General features: G+C 39.7%; 2 protein-coding genes across 5 annotated transcripts in view; both read right to left on the bottom strand.

Moving 5' to 3' along the window:
• Positions 1 to 7,558, bottom strand: part of loxl3b (lysyl oxidase-like 3b) — a 29,352-nt gene extending 21,794 nt beyond the window's left edge. For both annotated transcript variants that reach the window (XM_046062179.1, XM_046062180.1), the window contains exons 1-3: positions 7,305 to 7,558; positions 2,090 to 2,434; positions 854 to 1,017 (exon numbers count right to left, since the gene is read on the bottom strand). In XM_046062179.1, coding sequence (XP_045918135.1) covers positions 854 to 1,017; positions 2,090 to 2,426 — 501 coding nt within the window. In that variant the 5' untranslated portion in view covers positions 2,427 to 2,434; positions 7,305 to 7,558. The remainder of the gene's footprint in view (positions 1 to 853; positions 1,018 to 2,089; positions 2,435 to 7,304) is intronic.
• Positions 7,559 to 8,718: 1,160 nt separating this feature from the next.
• pank2 (pantothenate kinase 2) overlaps positions 8,719 to 16,823 on the bottom strand; it is an 8,602-nt gene continuing 497 nt past the window's right edge. Inside the window, exons 1-7 of one of the 3 annotated variants that reach the window (XM_046062185.1) lie at positions 15,657 to 16,038; positions 14,794 to 15,146; positions 13,912 to 14,165; positions 12,430 to 12,573; positions 11,947 to 12,070; positions 10,902 to 11,027; positions 8,719 to 10,813 (exon numbers count right to left, since the gene is read on the bottom strand). In XM_046062185.1, the coding sequence (XP_045918141.1) occupies positions 10,763 to 10,813; positions 10,902 to 11,027; positions 11,947 to 12,070; positions 12,430 to 12,573; positions 13,912 to 14,165; positions 14,794 to 15,146; positions 15,657 to 15,876 (1,272 nt within the window). In that variant the 5' untranslated portion in view covers positions 15,877 to 16,038 and the 3' untranslated portion in view covers positions 8,719 to 10,762. Of the gene's footprint in view, positions 10,814 to 10,901; positions 11,028 to 11,946; positions 12,071 to 12,396; positions 12,574 to 13,911; positions 14,166 to 14,793; positions 15,147 to 15,656; positions 16,039 to 16,823 lie in introns of those variants that run through there. The other 2 variants (XM_046062183.1, XM_046062184.1) reach the window with 2 other exon arrangements.

Below are 16,823 nucleotides of genomic sequence, written 5' to 3'. Positions count from 1 at the left end.
ACAATGTTTACTAAAAAAACACAGAACTATTTGAAGAGTGAACTTAGCAAGTCTACCAAGCCATGCAACACAGCTCTTTATCTCCATATAAATGAAGAAAATAAAATACTTTGTTGTCTTTGGGTGAGTTAATCGTGTAAGATTTGGCCATATCACTACACCCTAACTGATATCTGCCGCTGAAGGAGGGGAAAACATCACCACAGCAGAATTTCACATCTGAACTAGTGACCCCTGAGGTCAGGACCCTGCTCTTCTACACAAACCCACAAACAATCAGTCATAGGAACCAATGCTGTTGTGGAATGTCAGGTTTACTGAGAAAGCTCTGCACATCCAGCATCACCTCAGGACAATATACTTGGAGAGGTTGCTGCTTTTAACAGGTTCAGACACATTGTACAGAGTACGTGTGGCAGCTACAGGTGGAGTTGCACTGAGGTGTTGACTGTCTTCCATGTGGGGTAAACCTTATTCTCTGTAGGTTGTGGAGCATTAGAGTTTATGGGCTTATAACAGCTTCTTGAAGCTTGGGTAATCAATTTATTTCAGAAGCATTTTTTTGTTTGTTTTTTTGTCATTTGTTGAAATTTATCTAGACAGCAATCAATAAATCGAATGCTCGCTGACTCTGCCCATGCTCTCATTGCACATGAAAATGTGTTTTGGGGGAGTGGCTTTGGAGGGAGGCCTGAATGGAGGGGATGGGATTTTTTCAGTTGAATACTTTCAAAATGTAGCCGTCTCTTGCTAGTTTCTTAAATGTTACCTACCTTAGCTTTAATGAACTCTCAGCATAATTTTTAATGCAACAAAATTAGAAAAGCTCATTAAATGTATTTCAGCGACTTACATCGATAACATTCGAGTCCACAAAGCCAGGAATCCTCTCGTCTTTGCACACAACTCCGGCATCCTCATCATGAGTGCAGTCACTGTTGCCCCAACCGCGGGACTTGCAGAATTCAATGCTCTTCTCACCTCCGTTACACTGCACGTTGTCCAGCCAGATTTTCCCTGGACAAGCAGCAGACTGTCAGTGTGGCTCCAGCACACTCCCAGGCCTGCGGAAAGTAGTCAGTCCAGGCCTGGAAGTGACACTTGGTTGCTTGTGAACCTAGTGCTCTGGGAACTTATGGCAGTAAGCGCTCCACAGTTGCACCTACTCTAGACAAGAGGCTGAATAAGAGAATCAGATAAATGCCTAAAATGTAAATCCAATATGTTATTAATGATTCTGAATAAACAGAAGGGTTTCTGATTTTACAAAAGTTAAAGTGTGGCTGGGGTGGCTTGGAAGTCCAACCAAACTGTCCTTTAGTTAGTCAAACACTGTGAAAACAAATTTCATTCATATTTTTGTTAAGATTTGTAAAGAATAGTCATGATATAAATTGTAACAACACGAATAGTGTACAGAGTCTACAGCCACACTGGCAGCTCTGTGAGGCTGAGCTAAATGCTAACAGCATGCTCGCAGTTACGCAGTTAGGTTAAAAGCCTGATGATTAGCAGGTATAATGTTCACCATGTTCTTCATCTTAGTGAAGCCTGTTAGTATGCTAACAAGAATTGGACAATCACAATTTAGACCTGAAGGTAAGTTATTACAGTTCACTTATGGTGGAACTACAGGAAATTCAAGGGATCACCAAAGTCATTAGGATTAATTGTCCGGGAATCATGATTGACTGTACTGTTTTTGTGCCAGTCCATACAGTAGATGTTGCCATATTTCAGTCTGGACCAAAGTGACAAACCAACCAACTCACATTGTCATCACTAGAGCCACGCTCTAGCCACGCTGGGTAAACATATTCATAATAATGTACATTGCTCAAGCATTTGTTTTAACCTACTTGGATTAAAGGGCAGATGGGGACTGCTACCTACAACTGCCAATGTTTAGACTGTTTAAGTCTTCATTGACACTCACACACACTACATGTGTGATTCGAATCTTATTTCAGATTATCTGAATATCCCTGATTTGTGTATATGTCATTTTGAACCCATAAACGCCCATATAGCAGAGCACATAGTACGTTAAGCCAGAAACTGAATCTCAGGTGGCTGAGGTCACTCTTACCTTGGCCCTTGCCATATTTGGCACTGTGGGTCCATCCTGTGGCTGAGACGAAACCCAGTTGGCGACAAAGCACGTTGGCGTTAGTTATTGAGAAGTCGTCATCACAGATGGTTCCCCACTCTCCCTTGTAGAAAAGCTCTATCCGACCCTCGTTGTGTTTTCGGGGGTATCCAGCCAGTCTGACCTTTAGCCGTTCGGTCTGGAGCTTGGGAGACGGGGATGGTGTGGGTGCCTGCGTGGGTGCATTTGACGGTGTGGTTTGGGCCAAACAGGAAGGTAACCACAACCCGAACAGAAGGCTGAAGGCTAACTGTTGCCTGCATCTTGACTTCTCCATTATCTCAGCTGCACATGAAGAAAAGAAAAAGATAATGTCAAGACAAATCTTAGCATACGTGTTTAGATGAGAAGACTGTTTCAGGTTTTCTACAAATCAAAATACTGAATATTGGGCCCATTCAATTAGATTTCATGAGACGTCATTATCAGTTTAAGAGGTACAACAACCAGCCAAGTCTGCTGTATATGTATTTTAAAAATACTGATGCTTGAGCACCACTTGAATTAAGGAGAAACAAGCTTCTATAGTCAAGACTGTACAGAGCCCCAAAAGGGAAGCATTTTTTTCCACCATCAGAAAGTTTTGTGTGGGCATGAGAGACTATTTCTATCACTATACATTTTCTTCCACTTATCCAGGGTTGGGTCATGGTGGCCAAAGGCTAAGGTTATACCAGACATCCCTCTCCCCAGAAACGTTTTCCAGCCCCTCCTGACAATCCCAGGCCAGATGAAATATGTGATCCCTCTGGCATGTTCTGGGTCTACCCTGGGGTCTTCTCCCAGTTGGACATGCCCAGAAAAACCTCCAATGGAAGGCACCCTGGAGGCATCCTAATCAGATGCCCGAACCACCTCAGCTGGCTCCTTTCGACGTGAAGGAGCTCTACTCCGAGCTCCCTCTGGATGTCTGAGCTCCTCACTGTATCTCTAAGGCTGAGCCCAGCTCATTCATTCAGTCACCACCTATAGATTATGATCGATTGGTAAATCGGAAGCTTTACCCACACCATTAAGCTTTCAGTTGCCCAGAAAATATACCAGGAAATATCATCAAACAACTAAAAGTTAATATGTTAAACAATATGACCTTTAACTCTTTGGATGCAAAAATTACACGAACAGTTACTGTGCACACCAGAAAGTTTTTTACATGAGATACTCTCTGCTGGGCACCAGAACTTTAAGAGAGATGAATATGATGGGGCAAACAAAATGAAATGAATATGCACCCATATGTATTAAAGGAATTCAGTTGCTGGCACGGTCCGATACATAACTTTCCATGAAATGTAATTTTAACTCTTCAGTGTTTGTTTGGAACCAACAAACAATGTATATAAAGTTAGTGGTACAGTTAGTTAGTTAGTAGAATGTATCTGCAGATGAAGCCAGGCTAGCTGTTTTTACTCTTTATGCTAGTCAGCTTCTGGCAACAGCTTCAAAAGCGCATGGACGTCAATGTGGTATTGAATAACTTTTCTAACTTTTGTTGAAATTTTAACTTCTCTTGTTTCACTGTGCTGTATAACCAAGTCAAATTCCTCTATACATGGTAGATTTGGAAAAGTGTATTTCCCAAAATTTCAAACTATTCCTTTACAGTGATTGAGACATGGATTACATCTGAACAGGTGGGGTAATATGGTCCTTTTTGCTCTTTGTTTCTAAATGCCCTGTTTTGAAATGTATGTACAACCAGGAGAGGTTTGTTTAATTTTGGGCCACTTCTGAGTACCATGTTGAGCTAATGTCATACCAGGACTTTTGGCAGTCTAAGTAGTCATCTAGTTGCCCCCCAAAATGTCCCTCTGGTCAGCCCTAGTGCCCCCGTAAATGATTCTCTGAATGTATTTTATAAATGTATTTAGCCGTAGCTAAAACCAAGAGGGCTCACACAAAGGAGCTGAAAATATGCCCAGCATATGGAAGAGTGTAGAGTTGCTCCGGCAGTTTGATTCAAACCATCTGGTCAGTGTTTACTTGACTCTGATGTGGGGAAGAATAACAGGGAACGTTTAAAGTGCGTAGGCCTTAATGGCATGGATGTTTATAATTGTGAAATTAACAGCTTCACTTTCATAGTATGATTATCCCTTTCATAGCTTTTCTGTCCAGTTTTTTTCAATGTTGGTACGCTAATGATCAGTTTTTTTTGAGCAGACATCTGGATTAATCTTCATTCAAGCCGACTTTTTCCTACAACATGTTCACCCTGCCTTCTTAAACCTTCCTGTGCAGCTCTGGTAGGTACTGAATGGTAACATAGGCCTGCTATTGATAACTTGACAGCTACACTCCTTCTGAGCTTTTAGCAAGTGGGGGGTTATTCCTTCAGAGACACAAATATAGTAGTGTGATGTGTTTGTACAGAAACCACAAGCATAAGGTGCCCTTTCCAAAACATGTCTGAGACTGACTGCGCCGTCTGAGTCCAATTTCACAGTGTAAGGAAGGACACACACAGGTTCACACTAAGCTTTAGTCAGCAGGGACTTTTAAAGACATACAGTAACTATGGCTGAACTGAAGCCACGTGATGTGACATTTTTGTGGGGAAATTCATAATCTTAAAGCTTTTTTTAAAGATTATTTTTATGCCTTTATTGAAGTGTTGATAGTGGAGACAAGAACAAACACAGGAATGACGAATGATGAGAATGACGGGCATAATATACAAACATATCCAGAAAGAATTCAACTGTGCACGCCAACATCTTGGGAAATATACTTGGTTGCTTACTAACAATGCAATGTAATGTAATGTAAAGAATAAATCCTGCTACCAGTTCTTGTAGTAAGCTAGGCTAAACACACCCTGTGCCATGTCTCTACTCAACACACAGAAATAAAACTGATGTACAGTAGATCACCTCATCTATCTTTTGATGTTTGCTTACTCCTTTACATAACTGGCCAAAAGCAGTATTTCCAGGTGCTACAATAGATTTTGTTTTGTTGTTGTCCCTCAAAAAGAAGCAGCTGAAATGTTCAAGTTTGCTGTAATATAGGCAACGAGAGCGATTTCACCAACAACTGTAGCAGCAAATAGACAGGGACACAAAATACTACAACTACAGGACATTTTAAAGACTGAGTGAGGAGAATACAAGCAATCGTAGACTTTTTTTATCCCCATTTTGAGTGGAGGTAACTTGCGCATGTTGCCCTGCTGTGGATGAATAAATTATATTCTGGGAAATGTGCACAATCACTAAGTGAAGGTTTAGCCAAACTATGTGGAACTTTACTGATATTTTTAGCCTAAATATCCATTACAGTTTACAGACTGACTTCCTGCTGTAATTACTGTACTTTTAAATACATGCAGTTTTCCTGAGGGATGCAATGAGGGATTATTACCAACATTTTGGGTCACTTTCTCTGCTCACTTTCCGTTGTACCTCCAAAAAAAGTAGTTTAAACAATCTGGTTAAACAATCTGCCTGATGTCGTGCCTTGTTAGACTCAATTTCAGTAAAGTCACCATGTTTTCATGTTCTTACCAATTACTTTGTTAAGTAAAACTACTATTATTGCAACTTTTAAATTAACTGGAATTAACCTGTATGGGAGACTGACCCACTGTAACCATTCAGTGGAAAAGAACAAATTAACAGAAATAATGAGTGGGACATTAATTAAATAAATTACATATATTATGCACAGAATATAAAAGATTATTTCATGTTTTACAAATTGGTTATTTTGTAGCTTCAATCACATCAGGCGACTGACAGGTATCTGATCTTTTTTTAAAAAGGTCAACGCTTGTGTATCAATCCAGCGATAATATAAAGCAAACCCCCTCTCTCTCTCACACACACACACACACACACATATTGAACTGTTTCTCTTCCTCGCTCACCCCTCACTGAAGCAGGGACTCTCCATACCAATGTGTTCATGGATCAGGTCTTGTGAAAGGCTTAAATCAACCAGGCAGCAGTTCTCCGGATGAGCGCAGCACTTTGCTTCAACATACTGAACACGTTGGTCATTACAAAGTCTAACCCTGAGACGTGCAATCATTCCCACCAAAACACACTCTGAATCTGTTTGCTGTCACTACCAGAAGTCTGTACTTTGTTGTGCTTTTGGACAGCAGAAAAGATTTTCCTGCCGTGCTGCAGCATGTTGTTGACCTCAGAGGAACTTTGTGAAACTTTAAACCAGTGAACATGAGCCACATCACAGGGAGTAGATCGATGGTGGAAGAAACTGCATCTTACATGAACACAGAGGGTTTCAGAATATATAGAAGATCAGGAAAACAGAAAACTAAAGTTGCTCAAAGTGGAAAGACATGGTGGTCAACCATTCCCTTGAAATTCTGAGAAAGTCCAGTTAGGGTTTGTTGGTTTTCTGATCCACATAACTGTTTTGTAAAAAGAGTCCAGATGCAAACCATAACACAGGGATGCAATCTTTTCCAAACACTTGAGAGAAATTTAACACTTTCTATTAAGGGACCGTTTAAATGCCATTAAGCAACTTTTCGGTTGCCATGTTGTCCTTTAGGCTGCTGTTTAACCTCTTCCACCATGACACTCTCTTTGTCTTTTTACCTTATTAAGAAATCAGAAAATCCAGACAAATGCACCATTTCACCAATTATCTACTGGAAAAAAGCTGCAGAGCATCTGGACCAATCAATTTATTAATCATTTATACGCATTTATACCTGCAGAAAGTGAGAAAATTAATGCATAATGAATGTGGTTCTACAGCTGATCTGTAAAGTAAATAATTTATTATCCATTAATAATTATAGCTACAGCTTATTTACCTGAAATGAGAATGTGTACCAATTTAAAAAGTTCCAGTACAGAGACCACACTTTTGGCAGCAGGGATTCCTGCCAATGTAGTTCCTTCAGACTACATTTCCAAGTCAGTAATTGGCTTTGGCAAGATATTTTGTTTCCTGTTGGAGCATTCCTCACATTTTTTCACCTCCAATATTCCTGAAACAGTTTTCCCTAGTGAATATATATACCCTACTGCTGCAGATGGATATCAATGTATTTTGTAATACCCAGACTCTTACACATTAGTGTTTAACTGTCCGTTTTGCAGCTAAATCACAGTTCCAGCTTGCATTTATCTAAATTTCCATATTTAAAGACTCAAACTCTTGTCATAATCTGCCTTACCTTATGTTTCCAGTATGAGCAGGTTATAACGGTTGCAGTGGAGAGGAGGGAGCTGGGTCTTAAATTTTTGGTGATCCAGAGGTTTATAAAGGGAACCCCCAAAAGACAAAAAAAAATAAATATCCCAGTATTTGTGCTAATTCATCTCCTCCATCAAACACGGGTCCAGTTTGCGGGGCAGTGGTCCACCTAGCAGCCAATTACTCTTGCAGCGTAGCTGTCTGTAAATCGCCAGCTGTGCAGCCCTCACTGAGGAGGAGCAGGAGGAAGGCAGCTAGAATGAAGTGGGCTGGATTTATTCCCTGGAAAGACACTAACTCTTTCATGGTTGGTTCTGTAACAGGCTGTCCTCTCAAATAAAACCACACGTGCATTTCACTTATTTCGCACGTAGTCTACGTGCCTGGCGAAACGCACCGTGTCCGCAGATTTACAACCGGAAAATAGCTGCAAAGTTTCTTGTAAAAATATCTTTACACTGACCTGCAGTTTATACTCTGCTTGATATGGCGTTAAGATGACTTTACACTCAATGTGTATATTCGATTTTCTAATACAGAGTTATTAAAGGAATGGTGCCACTTTTGGGGGGAAATAACGTTATGCTTTATTATTGACACATGGAAGGGAACACATTGCGCAATATCGACCAGCGCAACATCTGTTGTGTGGCCAAGCTAACCAGTAGCCTGCTCATTAGCACTGTATAAATAAATGCATGAATACATCAGGAACTGCATTCAAGGTGTAATTCTGTCTCAAGGTAGATTCCTTTGGGCTTCACTTGATGGAGAAATTAATAGGCATAAAACTTGCCTAACTGGAGACAAATTTTGTCTTACAATAAAGTAAAAGAGGTTTACTTTAAAATATTGAATTATATATTATATCCAGTTATAAAAAAATATCCACATCCACAAATAAAAAATGTGGATGCCAATGTGGACACCAAACCTCACTTTGGACACTTTTACCAAGATCTGCCTCAATAAAGACCCAAGATTTAAGACATTAACAATAAGAAGGCAATCAAGACCAATTATGTGTTTCTTACAGAACCATGATATATATTATTTTCAATCTACTTTACTCTTAACTTCTTATGTCTTGTTCTTTTAGGCAACCTGCACTTCAATACCAGGGACAAAAGACAAGCAGGATACTACTTAAGTATAGAGGACACATCACCTTTTACAAGGTGAAGTGCAGTTTAAGGTCAGTTTACTTCTTGGTGAAGTAACATACATACGGCCAAAAACATCTCCTTATGCTAAGCTAAAATAGCCAGTTGCAACTGGTAGCTTCATATTTAGTTTCCAAATGTGTGAGCGGTCTCAATTCCTAATCTAACTCCCATCAAGAAGCAAAAACATATTTCCCAAGTTCCAATAAAAATTCCACAAGTACTCAAAGATATGAAAAGTGTGTATTTAATATGGACAATGCAAAAAGAAATGTTCAAAAAAAAAGAAAGAAAAAAGTATGTTTGCTTCTACGTTGCAAAGAAAACTGGGTAAACCTTGAGAATTACACATCAGTTTTATCTAATTTTAAATCACATTGCTGAACACATTATTGTATTATATACAAAAAACATGGCAGGCACTTAAATTAAAATCAGCTTACTGTATATTCAACTTGCAGATGCAATATCTCTAGTAGCTGTCAGCTAAAACTGAATTTTCAACTGTTTAGGGCATCAACTCTCTTAATTAGGGAGCTGAAGATTCTTTATGGTCCTTGTAATCCATCAGTGGACTGATTACTTAATAGATTACATTAAAATAGGACGGATAAGCATTAAATGAAATGATGGGACAAATAACTGATAAAACACACAGTCATTAGAAGTGCTAGCTTGCTCAATTCCTCCTAAAAATGTTAAAAACAAAAGCCTGTACATTAAATTCAAAACAAGTACATACTGAACATGCTCAACAAGTGGTTTGGGGTCACAGGACCTAAAACCTCCATTGGAGGGATGCATCACGTTTCTGCATTAAAATATCTTTCTTAAATTTGGAAAATTCACAAATGCCCTCATTTTGTATTTTCACATGTATCGGTATCTATCGTTTCACTTGCTCTGATTTCTCTCTGCAAGGAAATGAATGCAGTTGCTCAAGGGCACTTCAGCAGGGCACGTTTGGGGTCAGAAAGGGACTTAAATGTGTTGCTCATGCAGTCTCACTAACCCCCAACACTGATTGTCCAGATTTCCTGATAACACCACGGTCGCAAAAACACAAACAAAATAAAAAAAAGCTGCTTGGAGTAAACAACTGGGCTCATAAACGGAGATTAGTTGGGCAAAGAACAGTAACAGGATAATATTTACTGTTTTTAGAGGCCGAATTCATCTACAAATTCTACATATTCTGTAACAATAACAGGTTATGTCTCCATCAAAGAATAAGTCTGATTAAATGTTGACCTCTTGTGCATTTTTATCAATTATGGTGTCAATTAATTGTTAAGTTAAGATTCAGTGAGGAAAGCCTGCGTCTTTTTTTCAGCCAAGGGATTTTTTTACACCCTCATTTCAAGTCCAAATGGTGACAATGAGTAAACGCTCACAGATAATAAAACCCTTATAAGTGGTCGTAAATGATTCTCAGTGTTTTGTTTCAGCTTACTACGAGTACCAGATGGATGGGAAGTACTATCACAATTATCTTGCCTGATAAAACAATCAGTCATGTTACAGTACACGAATATCAGCAGCTGAATCAGTTAGTGAGTACTTTACATTAGAGTTAAATCATCTCAACTCTCAAGAGACCAGCCAAGACTTGTGGGTGATGTGTTTTTCTTTTAGAACTACGGGTATTTCATTTTTGGCAATTGGCAAATAAACAATGAAGAATGATGCTTTTGTAGTAAAAATCTTTCTTCTGTTTGTCTTAAAAGTTCTTATAAAATAAACTCACACTCTATAGTCCAATAAAACACTTAACTCCCATCCACCTGGTACCTAAGTAGAGTAAAATAAACCATAAAATGTACTTGCAAATATCTAGTCCAGGGCCTGATACCCACAGTGTAGTCCACAAGACTACATGATGATGAATACTTTTTAACAGACAGTATTTCAGGCAACCGTGGTGAATTTCCTTGAGATGCTTCAGCCCAAACCTGGTTTCTGCAACAAAGACTTTATCAACTTTGCTGCAGACCACTTCGGTCAGGGCAGGACACAGACTTGTATGCACTGACAACAGCAGTAGATGTGTATCTATATTTAGACGCCACTTTCACCATTTTACAAACTAGCTTGATTTCTAAGAACATAATTGGTCCTCCAAATGTTTAGGATTGCCTGCCACAACCAAAGGTTACCAGTAACAGGCTGGTGGCTGGCATAACATCCCACTGTGGAATTAATTCTGAACAGTCTAAAGTGCTTATGGTCTTTGCAGCAGATTGACAAGTTCTTCTCTGGATGTACTTTGGACAGATTAGGACGGATGCAGAAGCTCTAACAGGGCTCCAACCGCTCCAAAGTAACCCTAAAATAAAAACAAAATCATTGAGCCCATCAATGCAACAAAATGACATTTTTGGCCTCTGAGGTCAATATGGGGTTGATTTATTTACCTCGTGCTGTAGGAAGAGTGCCTTGAGCTGTCCTTTAGACCAGTAGTCCATGGCGTAGGCCAACAGCTTCATGGAGAGGGTGTTCACTCTTAGGAAGTTTCCCACAAACACCACTCTCTCTATGTTCTTAGTAATGAACGAGAATAGGAATAAAATAATTACCTCAAAAACAATATAAACAACTGACAAATATCAATGTGTCAACCTGTGAAACCTCTTAGGCAACAGTAACTTCCCGCTAAGCAAAGACTTCCTCCTACAATGCTGATACTACTTGTTTGTAAAGTTTATTAATTTGTACATGATATTACTTATTATTATTCCATTTATTTTAAAAACAACTCAACGTATAAAACCATAGACATGAAACTTTTATTTAATTTATTTCTATCAAACATTAACTTTTTGTAATATAAATGAATTAATTTACTTCACCACTGTTTAAGGCTGCATATTTAAGAGATACTTCTTTGACTGCTAAATTAAAAAAAAAAAGGGTGTTAATTAAAAACAACAACAACAACAAAAAAAACACATTAAGATTTTTTTTTTGTGTCTTTAATTGGTTAATGAGATGGACACCCCCTGCTTTGGGCTGTGAAAGACACCAGGATAGGTGAAGCTTACCTCCTCTACGCCTTCATAGCCCTGTACAATGCTGCTTGATCAAGATGCCACAAGGCAGCACCGTAAAGAGGCTGAACGCAAAGAGGACACGACCACGAGGGACGCAGGAGGGGAACAGATATTTGAAGACAGATTAATCTAAATTAAGACTTTTAAATTGTCTTTTATAAACAGTGTTGTCCAAAATTCAGACTATGATACAAACAAATCATTCTTATGTCACCACATTTGAGATTGATTTCTGATGGATATCCCATCCTCGTCAGTGTCTCTGACTTAGTTTAAGACTCTGACGAGTGTTTCGATGGGTGTGCTGTAATCCACTGTTTATTGGTAAATGCATAATCAAGATTCATAAATACTTCCTCACCACTGAATCTTGACATCCATCCACCCACCTTGCACTCTTTTTGCTCACCTCATTAAGAGCGCACATCCTGGTGATGGAGCCAATGTTGTTGGTGATGGTGACCAGTGTTGCCCTGGCCAGGTCCTCTTTGGACACCGACTCCCTCTTCTCTTTGGACATCATGTTGCCGAAACTATCAAATCAAACACAAGCCACATCAGATGAGTGGTCTTCAGAAGTTAAAAATTCAGCAATGCAATGACTCAAATAGCCAATCCCAAAGGCATGATTCAGACTAAATAAAAAAGAAATAATGGTGCAGATAGATATGTTTTCTCTATATATTCTCCATCTGTGGATACAAAAGGTCTTGCTCATAGTGCATGAAATCAAGGCCTCTTGTCCGGGTTCCCCGTTTCATTAAAGCTGTGACTGTGTTTATGCTGGAATCCACCAAAAACAGGCTTGAGACCGACAGTAAAAAAAAAAAAAATAAATAAAAGCAGCTGTAAACCGCACCTTGAGGCTACAGCCCAGCCTGGCAGCCCAAACCTCTCATAGTCTCCTCCATAGATGTCCCGAACCAGCTTGTCCACTCGGGTGCTCTCTCCTTGAGAAGCCATTTCTATAGCTTCCTCGAAAGTAGAGCAGCCAGTCAGCAGGCAACACAGGCCCAGGAAGGTCCCACCACCGAGGCTGTGAACACACACAGATTAACAGATTATATACACACCATTAATATTCTAGAAACGTAAAAGACATCAGTCTGGAATTTGAGATGCCTGCTTGAATGGGTAGGGATCGTCACCTCCCAACTGAAGTCTAAAGTTAAGGGCAAAGAGAAAGGTCTTTGGCAAAAATAAGATTGCCCACTTCAAAAAAAAAGGTTATGTATAATATATAGATTTCCAATTCAAATACACGCTCATCTAGTGTTTCTTTCTGCACAAAGGACAATTATGTCAAGAGAGGACGAAGTATTCCCTGTCAAGGTCATCACACGTGAAAACAAACCAGTGGAGAGAGTAGGAGGATTTAAAACTAAGCCCAAATAAAACAAAGAACTCTTGGTAAAAGGAAGTGGTTTTGTAGCACCCCCCCCTCTCTTAAAAAAAAAATAAAATAAAAATACGCTGCTACTTTTTACACATTAGGGTGACACAAAGGGCAGATGTCACCAAACAGGCCACCCACTTGACTGGAGTGTAATCTCCTGCAAATCCCTGCATCACTTCAACCTTAATATCAGCCTGTGTATGGTTCACTAGGGTCACGTTGACATTTGGAGCCAGTGACACACAAAGCAAACCAATCTTTAAATGTGCAACACACTTTTTTGCACCTACTTGTTTTAAGATTGTATATTATCTGACCTCCAAGCAGCAGTGCCAGATGGTGGCCCGCGTCATCATCAACATAAATTAAGTACTAAGCTAAAGCTAAGTATTAAGCAAGCAATATATTCAGTTTCAGTGTCCAGACAACCTTTTCTTTTGTATGCCGTTTTTGTCCTGCACTTGTACCCAACTAGAGTTAGATGTGCATTGGATTTATGCCTTGATAACTATCACTAACTTTTTCAAATTCTTCTTTAAAAACATAGACAACACAATATCAAGTGTGATATAACCTTAATGTATCACACTAAGACCATCTGGTCAAATTTAAATCTTCTTTCGGCTGGTCGCCGCAGCAGGTCATCTTTTTCCATCTCGCTGGCAAACCGGGCTCCACCCGACCTAGCATGAAGATCTGATTATAAAATATTTGATTTGGCAAAGGCTTTTTATGCCGGATGCCCTTCCCGAGGCAACCTTCCCCATTTATCCGGGCTTAGGAATGGCAATTAGGAATGCACAGGCTTGTGCAACCCAGAGTTCAGTGTCTTGCCCAAGGACGCTTTTACATGTGGACAGAAGGAGGTGGGAATCGAATTGCCAACCCCGCGATCAGAAGTTAATAACCATTTACATTCAAAAGAACTAATCCTACTATCTACATGTCTTTCACAGTTTGCGCATCTCTGATATTTACCTGGTCCCTGTAACTCGTTTGTAGTTGCTCTCAGAGTAGACAGCCAGGATGCTGACCCCAGACCCTATGTTGACCAGCAGCAGAGGATAGGGGTTCTCCAATGTATAGGGCCGCTGGATGCAGCGATCTGGGTCCGTGGGGTTTTCAAAGTAGTAGCACTCTGAGGGGCCGCTGGACACCACTGAGTCGATGTACAACACCCCCCGAATCAAACAGTCCAGCTCATCCAGCTTGTGAAGCTGCAGGTCTGCCATCTTTATTTTAGTGGGGGAGGGGTTAGAGAAAACAGAACATAGATTACATCACTGAGGGGATGTGGTCAGGAGAACACATAAGCATGAAACTGAGGGAGGATGGGAAGCAGCGGGGGGGAGAAAAAAGGGAACCTTTATAACAACACAATGTATTTTACCAAAAAGAAGAAGAAGGAAAAAAAAAAAAAAAAAAAAAAAATCAGATCTCTTGTGATTAAAATCTAAAACAACTACCACAAAAAAACTGCCGAAATTAGCAGTTAATTGTGCAATTATAAATCAAACATTTTGAATTATAAAAAATAAAAGCACTTTAAAAGGGACATTTACTGTAATAATCATGATTTCATGACAATGTGTCAAAATAAATTTGCTTTGATTTCTGTGCTCCTTTAGGATTAAACATCTAATAAAACGCCGATCTTCTCCTGGTATTTACAATCAGTATTGCTACATCTTTAAACATGAATTTCAGGTGCTGTCCATCTCACTGGCTCTTCTGCTATGATTACATGAATTTCCATCACATGCTATAAATATGCTAAAACTTCACAATTCTCTTTCCTTCCTGTCCATCTTCACTGTCCTGCCTGTAAAAGCAAACAGAGGAGAATAACACCAGACCCACCGTTCGGAAATCAGACTCAAACTTGTAGGCCCCCCCTCCTGTGGCGCAGAGGGTGGTGTGGAGGCTGGAGAAGTGCTTGTTGCGGCCCATCTGCAGGAAGGCCGGCAGGTCATGCGTAGGGAAGCGGATGAAGTGCAGGTTGCCTTTCCTGCCGCACAGCGTCAAGTCATGCAGCTCCAGGTGCACGTCCCTGATGCCCGTTTTGCCATAGGCGGTGTTTGAGGTTAGATAGCGCCGGATGCTCTTCAGGTTCTCCACCTCCTCCTGCTCCTCCTCTGCTGTGATGTCTTTGGGCTCAAAGTACACCAGCTTCACCAGAGTGCCTCCAATGTCCATCCCAAACCAGGGAAATGCTGCATTATTTGAGATAAAAAAATAAAAAAAAATTGTTCACTTACCAACATTTTGTCAAAACAAAACCACATCATTATATTAAAAACATTTTTAATATTGGAATTCTCAGTAGTATTGGGGACAAATAATGCAGATGTGTCAATGTTGGCCGACATAACTCCAAGCAGCTTCATCCACAGAGGCAGCAGTACAGTGTGTAACGTTACCACGAACGCCATCTTGTTGCAAAATAGATCCTGGCTATTTGCTGCCACTGACGTTACAGCTCACCGATATTGCATTGCAATACAATAATGATTTTGTCCGTTTCTGCATCATCCCGACACATTATACAGCAATTTATATTTTGCGGAATTTATGCGGCCAATTTCAAGGATTTTCTTTCCAAAATTGTTTTCACTGAGTGTCTTTTGTGGGGTGAAACCTTACGCCTTTGATTTATCTGTATCCATGCAACGGTGCCTTTCCCAGTAAATACACTAAGCCCGTGATAGAACGTTAACACCTACGCGGCCTTGTTTTCTTCACCGAGTCGTGCCGTTGCCTCGCCGTAGAGTTGGAGGTCCGCCGGTCGGGTGTTGCTCCTCCTGCGGACGCGGACGCCTCATTGTTCGGCTCGCTGCTGAAACAATCGGGCATCTCCTTGTTGGACCGCGGCTGCTTCGTGGGCGTTTCGTCTCCGTCGATTCTTTCATCGTCGCGTTGGTGGCCATTGAACGACATTGACATGACGAATCAGCTACATATATGCTGTCGTTTATGATAAATTAAACCATCGCTCGTCAATAATTTATGCGGACATTGAAGTCCAACGGTCTGTCTGCTAGCTAATTAGCTAGCTAAGTAGCTGCGTCCACACGGCCGCCGTTCATGTCCTTTTTATGTTCGCTGTCAAGACTGAGGGGGTCGGAGTCAGTAGGTGATTGAAAGACCCAAGAACCAATCAGAATGCGAATCCTCCAGTAAGAAAACAGTCTATAAAAGAAAGGTTGATGTCATTTGTCTCTTGCAGTTTTGGTCACAGTAAAAAATATGATTTGAGCATAACTACTTGAGACAAGCAGCAAATACATGTACAAAATCTTAGATGATATAGCTACAGTATATCTCAATAACACTTCTATTATTATTAAAAACATCTTGCTCACCCAACAAATGATGCAAATAAGTGAAAAGATAAGAATGTTATTTTGCTTTATGAAAACAGGAGCCAAAAAATATAATATATTGTAAACAAAATACTTTTGTTTGGTAAATTTAGTCCAAGCTTCCTGAATCCTATCTTTAGAATAATTCATTATTCAATTTATAAATTACATTGAATCTGAGAATAATATAGTAGTAATGTAGAGTAATTAAAGTGCAAAAGGCATTGTTAATTTTTTATTTTACTTACTTTTTTCAATTAAGTCTTTACATAATAATAATAATGCAATGGATTCCTATTAAGGCTGTTCTGTCACATTTGTTCTGTGTGTCCAATAAAGTTGGAATAAACATCACAATTTTATAGCCGACAAACTTGTGAATTCTCTGTGAAGGGAATTTAACATGCATTTTCAACAAAGGATTTCATATATATATATATATATATAAATTAATGTGATTGCCAAGTACATAGCTGAAGACATTGCATAAAAACTTTACACAGACATTTCTTGTATTGACAATGCTAT

Source organism: Micropterus dolomieu, linkage group LG11, assembly GCF_021292245.1.
Source record: "Micropterus dolomieu isolate WLL.071019.BEF.003 ecotype Adirondacks linkage group LG11, ASM2129224v1, whole genome shotgun sequence".
NCBI lineage: Eukaryota > Metazoa > Chordata > Actinopteri > Centrarchiformes > Centrarchidae > Micropterus > Micropterus dolomieu.
The sequence above is the reverse complement of the archived record's forward strand: the minus strand, read 5'-3'. Positions and strand labels throughout refer to the sequence as shown.